General features: G+C 30.0%; 1 protein-coding gene across 1 annotated transcript in view; it reads left to right on the plus strand.

Annotated features, from left to right (window-relative positions):
* The window catches only part of LOC118181628 (peroxisomal ATPase PEX6-like), an 82860-nt gene that overhangs the window by 37213 nt on the left and 20100 nt on the right, over window positions 1-25547 (plus strand). Inside the window, exons 8-14 of the mRNA XM_035350793.2 lie at window positions 9972-10083; window positions 11024-11096; window positions 11212-11289; window positions 16177-16325; window positions 16679-16780; window positions 25070-25146; window positions 25223-25355. Of these exons, the coding sequence (XP_035206684.2) occupies window positions 9972-10083; window positions 11024-11096; window positions 11212-11289; window positions 16177-16325; window positions 16679-16780; window positions 25070-25146; window positions 25223-25355 (724 nt within the window). The remainder of the gene's footprint in view (window positions 1-9971; window positions 10084-11023; window positions 11097-11211; window positions 11290-16176; window positions 16326-16678; window positions 16781-25069; window positions 25147-25222; window positions 25356-25547) is intronic.

The raw sequence follows: 25547 nt of genomic DNA on the forward strand, positions 1-25547 counted from the left end.
CCTCCAATCTGCATCGAGGTAAAAAAGCAGACGATTAACTCAACTCTTCTTTCAAGTTCACGCTTCACGTTGTTGTATTTTCTTAGCTTTGTTATTTCACTAGATTGTTTAGTGATGTTTTTTTTTTTATCCAGATATTTTGTGGATTTATTAAGGATATTTTAAATTTCACCGCTTTTTAATACAATGACAGATAAGAAACGCACTCGTGATTTTACTGATTTACGTTGAAAAACGTAAACACGTTGCATTGACGGTAATGAAAAAAGTGGAATTCTGCTGAAGATGGAGGCAGGTGCTACTGCTCGGTTTATAGCAGAATCGTTTAGAATTGCCACACGGATTGTGTATGATATATGGAACAATAAAGAAAGCTGTTGAAATTTTGCAGCAACAGTGATTCTAACACCAGAATCCGAAACCGGAAATCTTTACATGAAGCGAAATCGGCAAATCCTGATGCTGTCTTGTACGAGTGGTTTCGGCAGTGGCGAAGTGATGGGGTACCTATTTCAGGACAACTCCTGAGAGAAAAGGGGAAGCAGATCCATGCTGATTTAAAAATAGTGGAGCCCAATATAATATAGTAAATTTATATATGTAATAATAATTTAATACATATAATTAATTATTGTATTAATGCATATAATAATTTAATTAAATGTATATAATACGCCTTATTTATTTTGCACTTTTAGTCTGAATATTATCTTTTCTGTCCTGAAATCCGCAAAATCCTAAAATCCGCACAACCTCTGGTCCCAAGTGTTGCAAATTTCTGGACTTCTACTGTAGTAATATTTAACATTTTTTTGGAAAAACGTTTTTTTCCTCTAGAATATGGGTTTAGTTTGCTTTTGATATGTAACTATTTTGTTTACATTCTAATAGTAACATATTTTCTTCTGTTAAGTATTTCATTTGACAAGACATGTCAGTCTTTTATTCAAATTTTGTTCAGGATGCATCCATGTGACTTAAAATAGCCGTTTACTGACTTGTTAATTGTAAATTATAAAATATTGTTATTTTTAGCCCCTTGTGCCGCAGTGTCCAACGGAAAACTGTCTTTCTGACTAATAAGTGCTAAAACACTCTGTATTCTACTTGCTCAGTCAGTCAAGATATTTGTTACATTTTCTATTACGAGTTCGAAATTGTATAAACAAACTGGTTAAAGTGCATAATTTCCTATTATTTATCATATTTACTAGCATTACTGGTGATTGCATATAATAACTGGCACATGTACGTAATCACCAGTTTACGACTTTTGCTGTAACACACACACATATATCTATAATATAGTAAGGAAAGAAAATAATAAATGTTTGACTTCAAAATTCATGTGCTTAAACTGCAAAGAATTGAATTAAAAGTAATTAGTACAAAAAGAATTATTTTTTAAATAGAATATCCTATCTAAAGAAAATTGTATAAGACAATTAATTTGCCTCTTGTTACATGTTGTTCAGCACTCATTAATCCTCCATATTTAATGTTTTAAGTACTAATCCCTTGAAAAGTTCTTTTTGAAACATTAAACATAGGATGATTGATAGGTTTTTATTCTTATTAATACCTTTTCATTTTTTATCAAATTATTTAGTTAGTTAGTTTTATTCTTCTTATATATATTTATTCTAATCATTATATTTTTTTCATTGTGATAAGCACTTTATAAGAAAAATTTATATTTCAGGCTTGATTTTTTTTTCACTTCCATTTAACAAGAGACGAATTAATTGCCTACACTGTTTTCCTCAGATATGATAATCTATTTTAAAAATAGTTTCTTTCTGCACTAATTGCTTATATATATGTGGGTTCTTTAGTTTCGAAATCACAATTCATGTTCAAACATGACACATTTAATGAAACATTAATACATCTATAAGATCGTTCATCTATTAATACAGCATCTATAACATCTTACATCTATTAATACAACATCTATATCATCGTATATATGTTAACGCAACATCCATAACATCTTACAGCTCATCTCTTCTCATCAAACAAAGTGGCGAGAGTTCTATCAATTTCACTCGTGCAGTCAACAGCTAAAATTTAGACAGCGCGCAAGGAAAAATATTAAGCTATGGATTTAAAATCCCATATTCGGCCTTCCTGCTATGCATCGACTTCGACGACATTATTCTATTCTTGACATCATAAATCATTGGTCATCTTACATCATTATTGTCTTCAGTAAAAGAACCATCACCATGAATAAGCTGAAACCTGAAAAGAACTATGAAGGGAGAGGGGAAGTATGTGTGCTAAGGATAAAATTGAAAGAAAACATCTTAATTGTCCTTCATCTCTGCAACTGTAACATCATCAACAGTCCCTTCTATTTTTCAGAAATCTTCATCTAAAATGAAAAATATCTTCAGTCTTTAACATTTTTGGAAACGTTCATTTCATCTTAAAAATAGCATTAACTGAAATAAAAGCCATTATTAGGTGAAAAATCATAGTTCGGTTATCAGTCGTTATTATTAGGTGAAAAATCATAGTCGGTTATCAGTTTTCTCCAGGTTTAAATGTCATAATCAGTATTCTTTTATACATCTTCTTCTGTTTGGGTCCATGGTTTTATGTATTCAGTGCATGTAGTAGTTTCAGTAACCTTTCTACACTCTGTTCTAATACATAAAGTTTTCTTTCCAAAGATCTAACTTGTTGTTCAGAAGCATCCAAACCCATTTGTAAAATAGATTTTTCTTGTTTTAATTGTTCTTTATACCTATAATTGGTAAATGTCTGGGTCTCAAAGAAATAGGTTGGTCATCTTTTGAAATACTACGCATTTCAATATTAGTAGATTTTCCTTTGGCTTGTCTTCCTTCAAGATTTTCAGATATACCGGGATCCAGTTCTTTAGCTGGAAGTTTCTCTTGCTGTTTCTTACTGTTGATAATTCTGTTTCACCAGCATTATATTCAACTAGTTTCTCAGATTCTGAATTCTTTCTTTTACTAGAACTCTTTGGTCCTGAAGTGGGTTTTTTGGATTCATTAATTCTTTCATTACTCTTTTTGACTTGCTGAACATTCTTAGGTGGATTTTTCTTCTTCCTTTAGGAATGGAGTTCTTCTCTTCCTCTACATTTTGCAATTTTCCTTGTCCACGTTTAACATCACTTTTCTCTTCCTGAGACACCTCTTCCTTTAATTCATTTTCAACAGCATCTGTTTCTTCTATAGGGTTTTCAGTTTTATTGGGAATATAACTTTCATTTAAGTGTTTTAATTTGGACTTACTTACATGCTTTATTAATATCCGAACAATTATCTAACACATCTTCTTGGTCTATATTTACATACATTAAATTCAATTCAGTTTCATCTTCTACTACTTTCATAGATATCCCGCTCTTGTTTATAATAATTTCCATTTGCAAAAGCAATTCATTTCCAATAACAGCATTTTCTTTCATTGTTCCTTGAGGCACAACATAAATATTTGATTTAATTTCGCAATCACCAATTCGTATGGAACCTTTAAAATAACCAATAGGTTTTACTTTATTGTTACCAAAGCTTACTAGAATCAAATCGGAAGAATTAATATTAGGTGAATGAATTACTTTATAAATATTTTCCGATACTACATTTATATCACTTCCCGTATCAATGAGAGCTTTTACTTCTACATTATCTATCGATACAATTTTATGCATATAATTTAACTGCTTCTTTATAAGTATACGATTCACTCTGGCAAGATCTTTTATATTCGTCTAATTTTTTTTACATTCTGCGGCTACGTGTCCAAATAAATTACAACGAAAGCATTTTTTTCCCTTGCTCTTATTTTTGCTGAAATTCTCCACGTGACCGCTATTTCCGCAGTTATAGCAACGAATATTTGTTTTTATTTTACTTTCAAAATGGTCGCTTCTTGTTTTAGAATTAGGCTTACTGGATTTGTTTTTATAATTATCTAATTTAATTTTTTCATATATCTTAAGTTTTTCCTGAAATTCTGCCAGCGTTTTACAACCATAAAGAATAGCTTTATTAAATGTAGAATCATTTATACCATTAATAACATAGTCCATTAAAGCGGCATTTTCAATAGTACCTTTGGAACATAGATTTTTAATTACCAAAAAATATTCATATAGAGATTCTTTTTCCTGCATTTTATGTTTCGATAATAATTCGTGTAACTGAGCAGAGTTATACTGAACACCATATTCATTTACTAATAAAGCCTGAAGTGCATTCCACAAATTAATTTTAATTTCACTTTCAATGAATAATTTTGCTTTGCCAGTTAAAGATCTTTTAGCGAATATTAGTTTCTGTAATTCATTTAGTTTTAACAAATCAGATACATCCTCAAAGTTTTCAATAAATTTGTCAACCGAATTATACGGATTGCCATCAAATTTAGAAATCAAGCTTTCAATATCATTAAAATTTATATACGCATTTGAAAACTGTGAAAATGGAAATTGAACTGATGACTTACTAATATTTTGTTTTAGCTCATGATCTTCATCAATAGCAGCAAAAGAAGAGTCGTTGAAAATTTGAGCAGTTGATGCATCGATTTCACTATTAACAGAAATATTCCTTCTTTCATCCAATATTGCTTCATATTCCTCTATTTTTTGCTTGTAATTTGATCCCAATTCTGACACCAATTTTGTGGGTTCTTTAGTTTCGAAATCCCAATTCATGCTCAAACACATTTAATAAAACATTAATACATCTATAATATGGTTCATCTATTAATACAGCATCTATAACATCTTACATCTATTAATACAACATCTATATCATCGTATATATATTAACGCAACATCCATAACATCTTACAGCTCATCTCTTCTCATCAAACAAAGTGGCGAAAGTTCTATCATTTCACTCGTGCAGTCAACAGCTAAAACTTAGACAGCGTGCGAGGAAAATATTAAGCTGTGGATTTAAAATCCCACATATATATATATATATATAAAATTATGCATGATAGAAAAGTTGGCATATCTGTCTATCTATTTATTTATTAAAATTAGAAAAGTAGCATGCTTACAAGATTCCTAGTTAATTTCTTTTTTTAATCGAGATTTTTAAAAATAAATTTTTCTGCGTGCTTGCATGATTTCCCTGAACTAGCTGGCTGGAATTGCAAAAAAATTATTAATTAGGTGAACACTATGTATGATTGCCTAATTATTGTGTTTCTAAGAACATTTTTTAATTATAATTGAATTTGAAGTCATGAGATAATTTAGTCTCTCACCTTTTCATTGTTTCAATCAAAATTATGATTATATAGACAATACTCTTTGAATATGTAACTATGCATAGTTATAAACTTTAATTTTTAAATATATTTATATATTTCTTTATTAATATCAAGAAAATAATGTAGATTTCCTGAATTTGAAGGTTATTATACCTTTAAGTCAAGATTTCTCAAAACTATAATTTTCCTATTCGATTTTTCTAAAACCGTTGATCAGAATTTCAATACATTTTAGCATATTTTATGAACCCAAAATGAATATAAAATGGCTAACTATTAAGCTATTATACTTCTGGCTTAAAAAGTTTAGAAATTATTGTAAATCTTATGGTAAAAAACAAATCAATTTTAGGGTCTCAATAATATATATATAATTCATTGATCCACTTTAAAAATTATACCTGGGTTTCCATGAGTCAAAAAATATAAAAATACATTTAGTAACAGACTCAAAGAAAATGACTTGGAATGCTTGGAAAACTAATGGAAAGTGAATTCCATTTCTAATGGAAAGTGAATTGATTTTAGCTGCCAGTATTAAAAATTATACAATGGAGCACCTTTTTCGATTGAAGAAAACTACAAAAGAATATTTCTGAGAAGAAAACACTAACTGTGACTGGATTAAAAAATCCATTCAGTACTATGAATGCATCAGAAGTTTTGCCAATGAAGGAAAGGGAACAACTTACCAATATATCAACAAATTCTTCGTTAAAATCTAAATTTAAGCAAGAGTAGCTGCTAAATTTTTTGTTGTAGACTCATGCAGATTCCCTAGAAGTTTCTTGTGCAGCTGTAAACATTTTAATGCAATTCAGAACAATGTATTTAAGGGAACAATTTTTTTTCAATGTATGTGACATCTGAAACAAATTAAATGCAGACTATGAAATGTGACTGCAGATAACATCTGTAGAAGTAGACTTTGACGGTTTGTGTAACAATCGCAAGCACACTCCTATCACTAAATATAGTGCAAGGGTAAGTGACACCAGGAGCACAAGTTAATGCGATTAATGAGTAAATTCCAATTTGATATTAACCCTTTGTGGTGCACTGCACTTTAAAGTCGATATTTCAGCAAGAAAAGTTGTATACAGTTTAGCTAGGCCTAAAGGAGTATACAGATAAAATTTTGTAAAAATTGCACTTACTGTTTCAATACTGTGTGGAACACAGTGCCAGAACGGAGCTCTTAAAAGTGTGACTAAGCAAGCATTGCAGTGAAGCATGGAAATGAGTAGAAGCTTTTGTATAGTAATGAAAAAACACTGTATTATAGCTGTATACATGGTTTTCTGGCTATACACAATTTTCTTGAATATATATGGATAAATGAGATAAATTATATGTATATACACAAGTCCTGTATACAAAAATATTTACAAATTTTTCGATTTCATAGCTTCGTGAAATTTTCAAAGCATGTCACATCTTTTTGATAGAAGCATAAACCAACTTTGCAGGTTTTGAACAAAAAACTTGTTTTGTGTGTGTTCTGTTCCATGCAACAATATGTTTAGAACTCCAAGTAAAAAGAAAGAAAAAGAAACTCCTGCCATTTATGGAAAATTAATAATAAAAATTAAATGCAACTAATATTAACAATAAAGAAAAATAAGCTATAAGATATACATACACGAAAAATATCTCCACAATTATTGTAAATAAACGGGAATGAGACTAAAAAGCGATAGCAAAATAATTCGTGCAGCTTCCCTAAGTAAAGATGATTCAAGCTACTAATAAAATTCCTGCCTGAAAACTACTCACAAAAATTTCAAGATGCCCATATTAGGACGACTTTCATAGCCCAAACCACCCCTCAAGACTGCTTTGTTTGAATTCATTCCCCCAAAACAACGTAAATAGGAAACATATACAGTCAAAAGTCGTTAATCCGGACTCGTCGGGACTTCGGCGATTCCGGATTATTGATTTTTCCGGATTATAGATCATCAGTTTAAATCTGGTAAGATGGCAAGCAGAAATTACAAAATTAAAAATATGAAACCGTAATTTATGAAATAAAGAACAATTATGATCTAAAGGGTATCAAAATTTACAAAAAGAAAAAGCTTAATATTTATTTGTTTACTTTATTAAACATTTCTTTCAATGTAAGTTGCTTCGTTTCATGTGATAATACTTTCTCTTTAATTCTATTAAACAGACATAATTTCCTTTTTAGTTACAAAGTTCCGGTGTTCAAGTCCTATAATTGCTGTGTTGAGAATACCGACTAATTTGTTAATTGAAATGTTTTCGTTTTCAGTAACCTCTGGGTTACTTTCTTCACTATCGGAAGCGAATTATAATGACGAGAAACTTGATTTAAATCATATCGAGATGAAATACTACACTTAGTAAGGAATTATAAGCCCAATAAAATAAAAACATCTGCCCTGAAGATAAGGATAGTGCTGACAGATCAACTTCCAATCCGCAGCGTGAAATTGATAAACAGATTTCGGATTTCAAAACATACTTTCGCTTTGTAGATACAAATTACATATTAATAAATATATATCGGAAATTCTATTTGACATAATCGAAAGTTCAAGCTTACTTTTATGAAATTGCTGTAACAGTCTGCAAAAAATAATAAGCCGGATCCAATTCGAAGATTAAGAAACAACGCAATATGTAACATTAACTGAATTAGATAATTTTAGCTTAGCTTATACCTCCGTTACATATTACACGCGCATGCGCACAAACATATTCGCAGCCGTAAAGGCGCGTGAATGCAACGTGCGCATGCGTGAATGCAACGCATGTGCTGAAAATTTGTAGCTTTGAGGTCCGGATTATAGATCATTCCAGGTTATGGGTGTCCGAATTAATGACTTTTGACTGTACAACAGATGTTTTCTCCTAAGACAGATATTCTGATGCGTAATAGCATGAGATCGCTAAAGGCGCAGTGTTCCCGTTAATAGAACACCCTGTTTTCTTCAATGATTATGCGCATGCATTTTGTATGAAAAATGTAAAGAAATATACAACAAATAATATAGAGTACAACAATCAAAATTATATGGAATTTTGTTTTCAAACAAATTTTTTTTGCGTCACAAAAAATATAGAAAATTACTAGAAAATAAGTGGATTTTAATAACGCATCATAAATGAAAATTCTGGGTCTCTTTGTGATATGCTGCCATCACAAAGATTTAAAAAGAGAAGTTTGAGGTTAATTATAAAGGCATTTTTATTCATTTACGGTTGAATTTAATGGTTTCAGAAGTGATTCAATTTGGGTGTTCCACGTAGTGGAACACTGAGCAACAAAGTGTTAAATTGTTTTAATTATCTTTACATAAAGTATCTATGTCATATTGATTTGCTTTAAATATTGTTTTAAGATATATTTATCTAAGGTGAAGGATGGGGTATCATAAAAAATGTTGTTCTAATCTCAAATAATCAGTAAAGTTTTAAGACCACTTGATTATGGCAGACATGCTAGCACTAGCATATTTAAATATCTAGTATTAGCATATTTAAATATCTAGTTAAAAATGCCCACCAGCGGCCGAGCTATAGAGCTGCTCAACACTGATAGTTCTATCTCGGTTCAATTCCTTGTGAACAGGCCTGTGTGGCAGATGCCTTTGTAGAAGCCTTTTTAAGGGAAAATGGCTCATATATTATGTTACTCACTTGTTGGAAAAACCATGAAGATGGCAGCCTGTTCACAAGGAATTGAACTGAGATAGAACTATCAGTGTTGAGCAGCTCTATAACTTGGCCGCTGGTGGGCATTTTTAACTAGATATTTAAATATGCTAATACTTGCTCCTTTTTGTTCATAATGGCTTCTGTTAGTTTACTTTCTTTTTGAAGTTGCTTCTCATTACATCTATTTTATCCTTTTATAATTTTGAACATATCTTTTTTATAAGTTATTCCCATTTATTAAATTTGGCAAATTTTGAGTGTGTTAGTGGTTACCAGTTCACAGATTGCATGGTAACTGGAAGTAAGCTATCATGAAGAAAAAGAGGGAAGAGTAGAAATAGAGGGAAATGGAAAGAAGAAAGCAAACTAAACCATCATTTAATTATTGGTTGATGAAATGGATGTCTAAAAATGTTTCATTAGTACCATGTCAACTAACATAACCATAAGAGTGAAATTTTAATAGTATTCATTATTAAATTTGTGCTACATGCATCAAATTATATTCCCAGTATATCTCCATACTCAAAATATATAACATTTATATATATATATATATAACATATAATATTCAAGCACTACCAGAAAGTGGTTTTGCTCCATAAGGCCAAACCAAATCAAACAGAAAATATGATATTAAAAAAAATTATTAATCATGTATGAAATTGAAATGATAAATTTAATTTAGGGCTTAACAGGAAAATGGGATTGTTACTTCTCATTAATCAAACTTTTGTGCCAAACTGTTAGAATTTTATGTCTGAAAATTTGTTTATACTAATCTGTATGTTTGGGAATAGCTGTATCTTTAATTTTTGTAACTGAAAATTGATTAGCTAAGGTTAATTTAAAGAAGAATTATGTAATGTTATCAAAATGAGTATTTATCATCCCAGTTTGATATGTCATAAAAATTACAGAAATGAGATTAATTTATTCTGCATACTGAATTATTAAAATTTCATTTCATTGTTAAAATGGATTATACAAGTAATTAACCTTCTGTCTTTCTCTTTCAGAAAGGAAAACTGGAAAATTAGCTCTAACATTCTTTTATCAGGTCCTCCTTGTTGTGGTAAAACAACTGTTGTAAAAGCTATTTGTAAATGCCTTAATCTTCATTTATATCAGGTAAGCTTGTTAATATATTTATAATTTTAAAGGGTGAGTGACTAGAAAATAATTCCTTAGTATGTCTTTTTAAGAAATAAATTTATCTTGTGATCTCATTACCTTCCTCTCGTTCCAAAATAATTATTTTTAATAAAAATTCAAAAATAATTAATCCAAAATAGTTCCAAAATAATTAATTTTATTTTAAGGTTGATACTCAAAATTAGTTGCTGAAATGTTAGCCTTTCTGTAGTAGTTAAAGGTATTTAATTTTATCATGGTACCATGCATTAAGTATATGGTTAAATCAAAATAGGAAACATACAGGGTGCATAGGAAAGTCCCTTTAACCTGAAAATTCTTGCGAACCATTACCTCACTTCCATAGCTGGAGAGAGCTATGGCTATGGAAGTGAGGTAATGGTATAGTAAAACGACTGTGCCCGACCTAATGCAAATGGCAGCAGCGCTCCTAGTGGTGAGATTTGTAAGCTAGGCATTGCAAATGAAAAATGAAAAGAAATAGAGCAAATTTTCAATTAGAAGGTTTTAGAGCATCAATTAATTAGTATGGAACGACGTTTGTTTCACACGTTCATAAAGCACTTAAGTGTCTTTGCAACAGTCTGTTTAATTTATTGAATAATAATTTAATACCATGACATATGGAAAATGGGCATTTATTTAAATGAAACTTTTTTAATATTAGGTACAGCTTATCCTTGCATAAAAACTAAATAGTAATACTGTAAAGCTGTGTAATGTATCTGAGTTCATGCAAATAAGTTTTCAGTCAATTAGTTCAGTCAGTCTTCAGTTAGATACCATTGAAATGAAACCATACTGGATGTAAGTTCAAAATGTTTATTAGTTTTACCATTGTATTACAATTTGTATTTAAGTTGGTGGTGTCATGAATTCATACAGCAGTAATTAATAATTTTATTCTTCTTTGCAGGTAAATTGTCATGAACTGATTGGAGAGACAGCAGCTACCACTGAAGCAAAAATTAGAAATAAACTTACAAGAGGTACCTTTCATCTTAAATTTTGTATTGTATTTTGTAATAAAATTGCTTATTAGGTTGTAGTTATTCATAATAAATTTTTGATATATTTGATTATTGATTATATTTTATGTTGCAGCTTCAACGTACACTCCATGTGTTGTGCTTTTCAAAAATATCCATCTGATTGGGAAAGAAAAAGATCCTGGCAGCGAAGGTAAGAATATATTTTTTAATGTTTTCTAAGTACTGGGAAAATTTCAGTTGGTCGTTTATTCCTGAATTAAGCAATTACATAAATCATAACAACGGTGAAACCTCTGATTCATCTACTTCCATATTTTGCATTTTTTTCATGTTTCAGATTATGTCTAATTATGGTAAATTAGGTCTGAAATTTGCTCATTAAAATGAATTATGAATTTTCTTGTTTTTTGCTCTTTGGGCTAATAAAACTTTCTACTTCTCACATTTATAGAATAATTAAATTTTGTGTAATCCTAGACTTTCTAGTATAAATTAGACCAAAATTACTTTTAATAAATTTTTAGTGCTTTGAAAATAAATTGTGGTAGTGACCATGACTAAATAAAACCATAATACAGTATAAAGTCCGAAATCCGGACGTCCATTATCCGGAATGATCTAAAAGCTGGACCTTAAAGCCACTTTTTTTTTCTGTTTGTATGCTTTACGCATGCGCATTTTCCTTCCATAATAAGACATGAAGAGATTTTCACTAAAAAATTCTGATTCTTAATTTCACTTATGCACTAAGTAAAATATCCCGTTATGGAAAAACAATCATGTAAGCAGAAATTTATGAGACTTATAATTTGGCTCCGTAGCTGAGTATCTGTATGGTATACATCTCAAACCCAAACAGTTACCTATTTTACATCCCTGATGCCAACCTGGCAAGTCATTATTTATTTATTCTGCCGAGTACTTAATTATTAGTAGACCTGGCGAGTCATTATTACAATTACCGGTACAATTTATTAGTCGACCTGGCGAGTCATTATTTATTATTTTGCTTTCAGCACCGCATGTTTATCCGTACATGACAGCTTCAGTAATAACTCATGCAGCAATGCTTAAACTTCTTTTTTATATTAGGAATTGAATAACCAGAGTATGGCAACCTTTTATGCTAACATTACACTTGGCAATGATAATGGATTTTTAAATGCTCTAAGAAATGTTCACGAGGAAAAATTCAGCAAAAATTTCTTTTCATATGCTAAAAATAGATTTTGTTAATGAAATTCATAGGCCAAAGGATTACATTTAGTGCTATTTTAATTAAGAATAACTGATATGTTTATTCCCCTTAAACCCAGAAGTGGCGGCAGAATATGTCGGCACTGGACGCCAGAATTTAGGGAAGGCGAAATTTTTGGAATTTGAGTGTCAAAATGCACCGAGTGTCAAAATTAAGAAATGAGAAGTTTTTTATGATTTAGGGAAAGCACTGGGATCCAAAGTTTTGGCGCGGTGAAAATTTAGAACTTAGGAAGGTACTTTGTAGCAGCACCTTCCTAAGTTCTAAATTTAGAATTTAGGAATTAGCAGAATTTAGGACCCATAGAGACTGCATCAGGCAGTATCTAGCGTCAGCCCTAGATAAAGCCTTAAGTATATGTGGGAGTTTATTTATTCAGTACTTAGATTAGTTTGAAGCATGTGCAAGAATTAAATGTAGGTATATTAAATAACTAAATGAATACAATTCAGGCTTAATTCAGTATGCAATAGGAGCAAGACAAAATTTAGCGAAACAACTTGGTTTTCACCGCCAATCTTGTGATACACAGCCAATAATGTATAATGGATGCTATCAAGCTAGACTAAAATTATCTTTACTAATTCTGAAGCATTTCAGTTAATGTAGCAGACTGTGCTGCTCCCTGATCTTCTAATTTGATCCAGCTTATTATTTTTTGCAGACTGTTATTATTACGGCAATTTTATAAGAACTAAGCTTGACCTTTCAACTATGTCGAAAAGAGTTTCCAATTCTGGAGCTGCCAAAGGATCCACAGTCCATCTCAAAATTATGCGAGGAGTATGGCATTGGAAAGTCAACTGTATATGACATAAGAAAAAAGAAAAAGGAACTTTTTGAATTTTTTGTGGAAGCAACTTAAACAACTTACATTAAAAGAAATGTTTAATAAAGTAAACAAATAAATATGAAGCTTTTATTTGTAAATTTTGATACCCTTTAGATCATCATTATTCTTTATTTCATAAATTACAATTTCATATTTTTAACTGTATAATTTCTGCATGCCATCTTACCAGATTTAAATTGATGATCTAATATTAGGAAAAATCCAAATCCGGAATCGCCTAAGTCCTGACGAGTCCAGATTTCGGACTTTGTACTGTATCTACTATATCATTTTCCAGTACAAAATCATTATTCTTTTATATGTATATATACATATATATATAACAGTTATATGTTGTGTGTTTTCTTTGTTGGGATGCAGAGATTGCGTAAGCACTTTTTGAATCTAATGGTAGAAAATAAAATTTTCAAAATATTGAATGGAAGTTGGAATTCCTGTTAAATAGCTCCAAACATATAATTGACATTTATATGATTTATTACATAGTATATGCTGGTAACAATGCTGTTTAGTTACATTTAAATTTAATAAAAGTGCTGTAGTGATTATGTGGGAAAAATTGATATGGTCATTGGCAGGCAGATATATACAAACAAGTCTTCTGAAAGTCACTTTGCATACTTAGCTGGAATCTTGCATAATGATTGATCAATTTTGTTGCCATGCACGATGTCAGTAACCAATCTGTGTATTTATATATGTTTTGCCCAAAGAGTGTGTGTGCAACAAACTCTGCATCTGCACATGTCACAGAGGGAGATGGTTGCCAATAGCAGGGATTTTTCATGTTCTTGGTAAAATTTGTTTTATCCACTGACAGCATTTATTTTTTGAATTATCTTATTAGAACTATGAAATAATAATTTTTTTAGCCTAACTGGAGTACTCCTAATTATTTTATAAGGGAGGGAAACTGTGATTATAGATCAATGAACTAAGAAAATGAATAAATACTTTTTTTTACAATAAATATAAACTATAATAAACACAAATACTTTACTTTGCACTAACATACTGATAATGCAAACACAACTGATAATAAACAATTTACATTATGTTCTTTGTAACTAATTTATATTATGTTATACATGACTGATAATAACATTACTGTTTTGTATCTCTAGAATTCTAAATCTCATCACTGTCAATTTAGAAAAAAGCATTCTTTAAAAAAATAAACAGTATTGCCATTTATTGGCAGATGATTATTTAAAAACTTTAATATTCACACACACACACACACACACACACATATATATTTATGTATGTGTGTTAAGAGATTACATTAATATGTATAAAGTTTATATATATATACACACACATATATAAACTTTAATATTCACACACACACACACATATATATATGTGTAATGATTCCAAATGTGTAGATGAAAACAGTGGAACTTTTAACAGCTTACGATACTGTGTAGATGACCAAGAAGACCATAGTGGCAGAGTGTAAAGCATGATGATGCAATTTAGCACAACATATCTTGAAAAATCACAATCTTTATTTTTCCACGCATATCAAATCATCCTTTTTCAGACAAGATGTTTCCTAATTATGTTTAATACATAAATTGCATTTTGAATTAGAATGTCATCTGAAGTAAGAAAGCAACAGCAGCGTAGATGAAAAGCGTCTTGCCAGCAGCAGCAGAGTTTATGCGAATAAAGGGGGGGGGAGTATCATAGAACTTCAGAGGAAGAAGGGTGGAAAAGTTTCAGTTCAGAGTTTTGGTTTACAGTTAATTTGATTGGACAAGAGGCATCTGCATTAAAACATTACGCAAGATAGAAAAATCTGGAACCTGTGATAAGAGATGAATTTAGGGGCAGATTACCAAATTTAGAATGTTAATTTTGAGGTCGCCAATTATTTTTTTGAAACAGCTATCATATTTTGTTATATCTTACATATTACATTAATATGTATAAAGTTTATATATATATATATACACACACATATATAAACTTTAATATTCACACACACATACATATATGTATATTATATCAGTAATCAGTATCTGTACTTGCATCTAAATGCTGTGCTGATTATATTGTAATGCATATCACTATAGTCACTTACTCAAAAATGGGGACTTCAGTATCATGGCACCCTCCCCTCATTTATGTTCATAACTTATGTTGTCATCATTGTGCAGAGAGAATTAGGAGATTTTAGCAAATTAGAGGACTTGACCTTTTTCTTGTAACAGTTATTACTGTGGTTATAAGACACAGCTTAAAGGAAAATGGTCTTGATGTATGCCTACTCTAAGTGATGGTATATTCCTAGAATGCTTCAAAATATGAAGAATGATTTCTAATGCATGCTTATTGCTTTCAAATCATCAAAAAATTATTAATCAAACCAGCATCAGTTGAGTACCTTCTGTAGTGAATACTTGAATAATAAATAGGAATTTAAAGATATGTACGGCACATTTGAAACCAAAATAGCAAACGCATTGAATTTCTTGATTCAGCATAAAAATTATCATTAGGTGATTACTTTTATTAGCATTTGAATTTATTGATTAATTAAAGGAATTCTATCTAAGTAAATATTTGCAAATTTAGCTTATAACATACATCTCCTCACCCAGTCTTTCGAATATCACATGAATTTTCATTGATAGTTTTAGAAAAGCTTGCCAAAGTCAGCTCTTAAAATTGTGTAAAAAAAAGTTTAAAAATAAATGTGATATTAAAAAGAAAAGCTACCTGAAGTATATTTTTACTTATTCATTTTTTAAACATTTTGAAATTTCATAATAAAATCAAATTTATTCAAATATGCATTTTTCATTTTTTATTAAGGAACTTAAGAAATATTTAATTTGTTTTTGTTATCCTTATTTGGTATTAAAATTATATTTTATAGTTTTACCATTATACTGATATCGTTTCTTTTCTTTTCTTTTCTTTTCTTTTTCTTTTTTTTTTTTTTTTAACCCTTTAAGATTCAAGAGTCTTGACTTCTTTTGCTACATCATTGAAAGAAGTTAATGCTAATAGTGGCATTAATCCAATAGTAGTAATTGGTACAACAACAGAATCGAAAGTGAGCAATGATTTACTTTCTGCATTTTTGCATTCAGTGGAAATGAAGGTACGTTTAATAATTCTATTCATTTGATTACTAATTTTAAATGGCCTGTGTTTTATTTATATATTCAAGTATCGTGAACAAATCAGATACTTTTTTTTATTAATTTTGGGTAACTAAGAAATGTTGTATTAATTTTGTTAGCATTGTTAAAGTACTCTTAATGTTATATTTAAAAAGTTTTAATAGTTATGTAACTAATTGCATTCAAAATGAGCAAATTTACTTAAAAATTAATGATTTAATTATTTTGATAACATAAAATAAGTTTACTATTTATTATTTTTAATTAATATAGGTTTGAAAGTAAGGCTTAATTTTAAGTTAAATGACGATTCATAATTTTTTTTCTATAGGCACCCGATGAATGGGAGCGTGCAACTCTTCTACAGGAACTTTTAAGTGTCTGTGATGTTAGTAATGATGTATCAACATTATACTTAGCTCAAAGAACAGCTGTGAGTTTTATTTTCTTATTTTTATGTATATATGTGTTAAAAAGAAAATATGTTAAGCAACATTCTAACTGTAATTTACGATAGCTCCTTAACACTATTTTAATTTGTATATTTTCCCTTTCATACTAAAAAAAAGAGTATAGCCTTAAATCACTCTAAACTGCATCATTTCAAAAATTTCATTCTCATATGATTCTTGCATAGTTTAAAATGCAGGCTGTTACATAAATCTTCAGCCAGTAATTATTTTAAAAAGCTATTAATTAGCCAATAAACATCGAAAGCAAAACTTGCCCACTTTGAACTAAGATTTCATATATAACATATTACTTTTGCTTTCTGCTTTTATTATGCCAGCTAGAGCTGCTAGCACCTGATTCTTCAAATGTATTTCAAAATTATGAACTCTACTGATGTATTTCATCAAGAATAGGTGTTTATTGTGCCAGTTTATCTACATTGGCTTATTAAAATGTTTGGCTGATGAGAAATAAAAAGGAATATTTAAGTTGGCTACGGCTGCAACTACTTCTTCATGCTTCAAAATCATTTCTTCAGATTTCCAAATTGTTACATATACAAGGTCCATCGGGAAAATGTATACTTACGTTAGCGAAAGAAAGTTCTTCTGTCTGTTAATACTGAACTTAATTGTTTTTTTATTTTTGATGGACCTCCAGCATAACTGATTTCCTGTTCTACTTGGTATATTTCAAGGTCACCCAATACTATTTTGATTTATTATCATATGTCAAATATTACAGTCATGGAAGACCATGTGTTGAACAAGCAAAGATAATTCAACTTCAAAGCCAATGCACAGGTACTGTGTGCTAAAGTGTGTATATATTTTTCTGATAGACCCTGTGTGTATATATTTGTATGTTAGATTAAAAAAATTATGAAACTTTTAGTTGCTCATTTTAATTTGTCATGTCTTAAAAATGCTAAGATGTGAATATAAAGTATGTCATTTGAAAAATAATACCTTTCATGTCTCTTATGTACATTTCATATCTTTCATGTCTGTAATCAAGCTGCAGTATTAAAGCTGCTAACCAATCAGATTAAAGAAATAATTTACGGTTTATCTAGCACTTTGCTGATTGTGTAACCATTTTTCATACTTTGCTTGCTTCCACTTACACATGTTGCTTAGCCTCTGCTAGCTGTTGTCCATTTGTCTAAAAAAATTTAATCTGTATAAAATTGTGTGTTACATAGCTCACCCATAATGATGATGTGTGATTGAAAAAATATGTATCCTAAGAATTAGTTATCAAGGAATAAAATTAAGTGCAGAAATTAGAGCTATGCCTGTTACAAATGTCATCCTTTTAACTATGCAGTAAAGCCGCTCCAAGTTATTACAACACAAAGAACCATTTCTAATCCATAGCAGCTCTTCTCCATATCATCCCATTACATATATGTGTGTGTTCATTGAAACGTGTAGTTAATAAAAACAAGCATAATCATTACATAGATTACAAACATAATCATCATCTAAATATCAAACATAATCATTTAATAGAAGAGAATTTGAGAGTAATTCAAAGTAAAAATGATTGGCAGTATTTAATATAATTATAAAATTATGACATAAGTTTTTCTAAATATTTCTAGTAATGTTCAAGAAGTCAAATATTCACTACAGGAATTGATATAAATCAAGTGAAATATATAGTAGAATAGTTTTGAAATTCACGCAATGCATTCTTTGGCTGTGAATGTGAAGTGGAATATGTAAACTTTTGTTTAGTTGCCCATTTCTGTAATCAATTGCTATCATCCACAGAATAGTGAAACAAATGTTTGTCTAATATATTTATATGTATTTCCCACTGTATGAAGTTTTATTTTGACATAAGGCCTAAATTAATATCTTATTTCTCTTAATAAAAGAAATCTGATGAGGACTTTTACTTTATTGATGAAATGTGAAATACAAAATCGCTCAGTGCCCCCCGTAATTTATTACTCTCCCAAATATTTGCAGAAAATTTTGACTGACTATAGTGTAATACATGGGTTTCAGAAAATTTTCACAAGATGTTGATTTCCTTCAAAGAACTATGTAGTTAAAGAAACTGTCTAACTCTCAGCAGATAATTATGCTGTCTTTTTTTAAAAGCGTTTTTTGGAAGAAACAACTAAATAAAATTTTGATTTTTGGCTTTGGATCAGGCAGCCATTTAAGATTTAGGTAAAATAACCTTTTGGATGCAAGTGACAATAAAATATCAATAGCTGGTCCTTGTTTGCTGTCACTTATACTTCAAACCTTAGGTCTCCTGCTATAAAATTTCTGACAATTCAATGCACTAATCACTGCCATCACCTAAGGATTTTCAGTACACTTTATGTTCTTCCCTCCCAGTTTTAGGAGAAACTGCCTTCTGTATATTGACTACATTATTTATATTTATATGGTATACATATTTATCATATTATTATCTATTTTACTGTTACTTTAGATTTTAAAAAATGTTTATTGCTTGATGTTTTTTTTAATTGGTATAGGAAAGATCAAAGCCTTTATTATTTTTAATTAATGGTAATTGGTTCCTGTTTTACACTATTTCGATTTATGGAGTGTTGCACCAAAATGCTGTAATTTCATAAAATGAAAGAAACCTTTACTTACCTTTGTGTGTGATTTTTATCATTGGGACATCCATGACATGATTTTGATATTTGAGATGTGCAAACTTATAATATTTGCACAAAAATACTTAAAGTGAATTTTATTCATAATCATTAAATGGAGGTTAAATATATTCTTTTTTTTTCTTTTTTTTTTTTTTTTTTTTCATATTATTATGTTCTTAAAGGTATTTCAGAATATTTATAAGGAATATCTTTTGCACAAATGGTACCAAAACTACTTTAATGCACATAGTACATTAATTTTCAGGTACAATTTAATCTTGGATCATGAACACCTTTAGATAATGAACAATTTTTTTTTCTAACAATATGTGTCTTGGATGACAAATGATATCTCAGATTACAAACAGATAAGCTGGCAATGAACAGTACTAAAAAATGCAAAGGAAATTCACGTGACCTGTGAGCTTTCTATAAAATGCCATTATAGCAGAAACATCTCCACATAAACATCTTAAGGCAACAGGGTGAGAATATCGGCCAGCAATTGCCAATTACTGTATGTTAACTTGGTTTATATCTGTGCACTTGCTTTCATTTAAATTTTATTGTGATTTGTGTTTTGTAAAATAAATTAGTAAATCAGATAACATATGGCCAAAGAAAAGCAATAATAATAGTTAAAAAAAAAAAAAAAAAAAAAAAGATCAGAAGTATGTTAGAGGTGAAGAAAGAAATCATGAATAAATACAGAAATACAGAAATGGTGTTTGTATTTCTGATCTTGTTGCTCTATTTGGTATGACAAAATCAAGGATTTGTAATCATTCTCAAAAATAAAGAATCACTCAAAGAAGTCAATGCTGTAGGAGTAACTTTCTTACTAAAGAAAGATGACATAGTATGGAAGAAGTGGAGATATTGCTACTCATTTGGATAAATGAGCAAATGTTAGCTGGTTTCAATATTCCTGAAGACATCATTTGTTTACGGTTTGTTTACGGTGAAGCTAGCTGTCACCTTCAAAGCTAGCTGTGAGAGGTTTGAGAATTTTGCAAAAAGAAGTAGTGTACATAGTTATGTTAGGCATGCAGGAGTTGTGAGTGTGAACCAAAAAGCTGCTAAAGAATTTGTGCAATATTTTAGTGGCTGTATAAAAGCTGAGAGATTGCTTGGCTTGTAAATGTGCAATAGTATGAAAACCAGTTTATTCTGGGGGGAAAAAGTGCTAAATAGAATATACATCACCCAGATAATGTAGCATTAACTAGATAAAAGTCAATTAACAATAGACTAGCTATGTTTGCTATGTGGAAACACAAGTAGAGACTTTAAGATCAAGATATATGTGAACCATTCTGACAATCTGAAGGTGATTAAGTACAGCAGTGTGTTAAAAAGCAAATGCCTATTATGTGGAGGGCTAACAGTATAAGGCTTGAGTAACCAAGCATTTTTTTATCGAGTAGATCATGAATCCTTTGTTCCAAGTATGAAGAAATATTTAAGAATAAAATATTTGCCATTGAAGTACCTTATTGTGCTAGATAATGAACCTGCTCACCATCTGTTGTGGAGAGAAAATTTAGCTTGGCAGATGAATTTGTGAAAAATCTTAGATTTTTTTCATCACTGTGAAGTTTTTGCCTCTTTACATGATTTCTGTAATACAGCCTATGGATCAGTAAGTTATTTCAGATTTCAAGAAATTTTACACCCAAACACTTTTTGAATATGTTTTGAGGTAACTTCTTTCTCAGTATCAGTGCTTTAATTTCTTTAATAAGGGACTTACAGGACCACATATATGATGTGGACAAAATTGTGTTTTAGGCAGAGACTTTGAATCTGGGATACTAAGGAATTTTTTATTGTCAATGATATTATATCATAGGCTTGAACGTTAAATAAAAATGTGGATAAGTTATTAAAAGATCACAAGAATGAACTTGTAGGAGGGCCTTTCAACCTTGAGCTCTCAATTTGTCTGGTAAAAAATGTATACAAATCTGCCCGTCTAGTAAAATACATAATAGTAAAATAGTTATCATATTTGACGGCATATAAGACGCACTTTTTTTCCTAAATTTGGTCTCAAAAAAGTTACCTGCGTCTTATATGTGAAGGACATAGTCTTATAAGTGAAGGTAATAGCATTCAATAATTGTTTATTTGGCTTTTACAAAACATGAGAACTAAAAGAAACCACACTATTGAAACAATTTCCCTTGTATGTGGCTGTCCAAATAAGGGTGTGTCTTATATGCTGTCAAATACGGTAGTTAAACAGTTTGAAAAATTGTAAAAAGTAACAAAATTTGATAGCATTTAAAGTTTTCAAAAATTCACTTTTGAAAATTTGAAAAATCACAAGTTGATCAGGTTATGCAAGTAAACTGTCAGATAATGATTCTAAGACAGCATTCAAAAGATATATGATTTTGGTTCTCAACTTCACAATAAAATGGAAGATTAAACAAAAGTGATGAAAGCTTAATCTTTGAAAAAATAGGTCAGAATTATTAAGAAGTTCTGGAAATCATTTTACTACGATATCTTATACTGTAGTTATTTTAGTGCGATACTGACGCATGCACTTTACATGATATTAAATAGTATATTGACTGTGCATTGAATATACAATGCAAATGAGGTGCAGTAAATAATGATTAATGATGATGTGTAATAAATAATGATCAGCGATGACATGTAATAAACAATACTAAAGCAATAATCAATTTTACGCCAGTTGCAAGTAGCAAAATGAATCAAATTACAAGTCACTGGTAGCTGAGTGGTAGAATTGCTGACTACAGGTAATATGAAGTAGGTTCAAAATCACAGCAAAAAGGCCTGGTTGCTGTACAGTTTTTGAGGTTTTCTACATGGCCAACGTAAATATGAGCAATTTGCTTTAAAAAGGTTTTTCATTTTAAGATACAATAACACGCTGAACAAATATTAATTTAGAAGTCAAACAAGAAAAATCAGCTATATATTTTAAAATTTTCAGTCTGTGAAAATTTGAAAATATAACGCTGATTTTTATTTGTTTGACTTCTGAATTAATAGGTGTTTCATTTCTTTTAAATTTTTCCTGCAATCATCAGACTTTTAAAGCTGTTTCTCCCATTAGTAAAAATGCAAATTTTCCCCCTCCTTGAATTTAGTTTGAAAACATTGAAAGGTATATTTTGTTTGGTTTTTTTCGTCTAATGTTACACCAGAATTTCATCCCTTTACCCATATGATGGCTTTAGGACTGCCTACTTCTCAAGATCCATTGTTTGACAAAACATTCGTGAATTCACTTTCAGATATATTATCTAATTCATTTTCAAAAATTGATGAAGCAAGAAAGTTTTCCATTACTTTGTTAACTAATGTTTTCCTTATACTTTTATGTTCTTTTAAGTCATATTTCTCTGTCAAATAACATCTTGTGTAAATTCTATTATTAATTTTAGATATATGGCTGTATAATTTTAAACAATATCTAGACCACTCTGTGTGTATTTACCTCCTAATAGAGGTATAGTGTAGCATCAAAAATTTAATTCAATGTCTACTTCATTTTTAGACTGTCACTCCTTATGTGCAAGTTAAAATAAACTTACAGCTTGCAGGGGTGAAAAAATATTTGCAAACTAGTGACAACAGTTTGCATCTAATAAAAACTAAACATACCAGTTTGTAATGTACATTACTATAATGTAAAAGACATGGCTATAAATACTTTGGATCAAAGGATAGACTGATGTTTTGAAAGTTGCAAATAATTTTGTGATTCAAAACTGTTGTCTGAAAAGAATTCTTAAAGCTGTATAACAAAATACAAAATACAAATAACAAACCGCAACAGGAATTTTGCTTTTGGTAATCAAAATCATTTTGTTTATTTTACTTAACATACAGGATGTAGAGACCTTAGGATTTTTAGAAGCCGGAGAGATGAAAAATTAGCAACTGCCTTCGCCCGGAATCGAACCACGGACCTCTGAAATATCGGCTCAGTGTGCTGACCACTACACCATGAAGGCATTCTGGGAAGGTGGGAGAAATACCTTATATAATCCCCCTTTTAAAGGGCTACTGGGGTATTTTAGGGGACCCATTTGCCAAATCCTGGGTGTGGAGATTCATCATCCACAACTCTTTTAGTTTGGGTGCCACTGTAGAGACATTAGGTTAATTGGAAAAGCCAGAAAGATGAAATATTAGCATCTGCGTTTGCCAGAAATCGAACCACGGACCTCTGAAATACCGGCTCAGTGTGCTGACCACTACACCACGAAGACTTGCTAGAAAGGTGGGAGAAATACCTTATAAGGAGTATAGCTATTAACTTAATAGCTTTCTTTTTTAAAGGCACAGAATTCACAGTATTCTTTCTTCATTTAAACTTCGTGGAAAAGTTTTGCAGAATGAAGCACAAAGTTTTTCAATTTCTCAAATAATTTCTTCCTCTTTCTTCGTTTGGATCAACTTTGAAAAATTGGATAGTTCATGTGCCTTTTTAACAATTTGTTAACTTCTTGTGAGTTAAAAGGTACTTTATCATCTTCATTATCACTGTTTTCACTATCAACTGCTATTGTAAAATCATCTAAAACCTCATTTGTTATTTTTGAATTAATTCTTTGACTTCTCTTTCTTCCATATTTGAAAATCCTGTACTGCTGTTAACTTCATTTTCAGTTGCTGGAAATCCTTTGAAATTGTTGATAATTTCTGGCCTGCAAAAGTTAATTATTGATGAATAAATTGTGTATAAATGAATTTCTGGCACTGGGCAAATTAAGTAGCTACAATTAAGGTAACATGCACATGGCAAAACCTCATTTGGCAAATAAGTTTTGACAAAGGTTTACTCCAGACAAACAAACTTGTATACAAAATATTCTTTTATAAGCAGCCATTTGGAGCTCAGGAATAGATTTATCCATTTTACATTAATTTCTATCAAGAAAATTGCTTCAGTTTATGAACATTTTGGTTGATGAAAGCAACAATTTTCATCCATTTATTAAATAACTCTGAACTTTGTGAATGTAATATCCTGAAGTTGTGTATTTTTATTAATTAGAAACAGGTATTTTAATTTTTAAATTATATTACTGTTGTTTTTACTTTAAACTTACTTGCAGCTAACAAATTGAATTTATTAAAGAGAGATATTTTAAACTGTGTTCACATATAAAAAATATTATAAAAAATATTTATATATGATTTACGTGCTTGTGCTGAATAAAATGTTGAAGTATGACATCTTTGCACAGTGTTGCCATATTGAGCCCTTTTGCAGTTTTTGATAAACCTGTGCTACTAAATTTATGTCTATACAATATTGCAAAATTTGTGCTACTTCATCATTTCCTTATGCTACATTTCGCTCCTTTAAATTTTTTTAAAATAATCATAAAATGTATAAAGGCTAAAATAAAATATCTGTTAAAATTGGCAATCCTGACTTTATGTATGTAGGATTTACTGTCACAAAATGTTACCGGCACAAGAACTTAAGTGGACTATTTGCTAGAAAAAATTTTAATATGGATAAGTTGCAAATATAAAAGTCATCTCGTATTTAAAATATGCATAAAATATTTATTTGCTTATGCACAATTTTGTATTATAATAATTATTATTTTGCATAAAAAAAGCTTGTATTATTTTTAGGGATTTGTATTAGGAGATTTATCCAGCCTTGTTAAGCAGGCAATCAGAAATGCTTATAGCAGAATTCGAAAATTAATGTAAGTTACATTTTATCTGTTTATGTAATAAACCTTTTCCCTCAGTTGAATATATAACAGTATTATTTTTTTTTAGCATTGAAAAAAATATAGATATTAGAAAAGAAGAAGATTTGGTTCTTGCTGCTGTTCCAGTTGCGCAAAAGGATTTATTGCATGCTCTTGAAAAATTACAAGCTGAATTTGCTGATGCAATTGGTGCTCCAAAAGTATGTATTTTATTTTATTATGAAAGGTCTTTCAGTCATGACATAGAATTGTTTTAGTAACAAAGAGAAGACAGTTTTGATAATTCAGCTATCTTAAGCTTGAATTGAGAATAAAACTCTTAAAAACTTTTGTGGAAGTGTTTCACAGTAAAATGTGTCTATCACATACATAGTGTGTTCACGAAGAGTGCC

This window comes from Stegodyphus dumicola, chromosome 1 (assembly GCF_044657685.1).
Source record: "Stegodyphus dumicola isolate Sdum_Otavi_A_Nest chromosome 1, ASM4465768v1".
Taxonomy (NCBI): Eukaryota; Metazoa; Arthropoda; class Arachnida; order Araneae; family Eresidae; genus Stegodyphus; species Stegodyphus dumicola.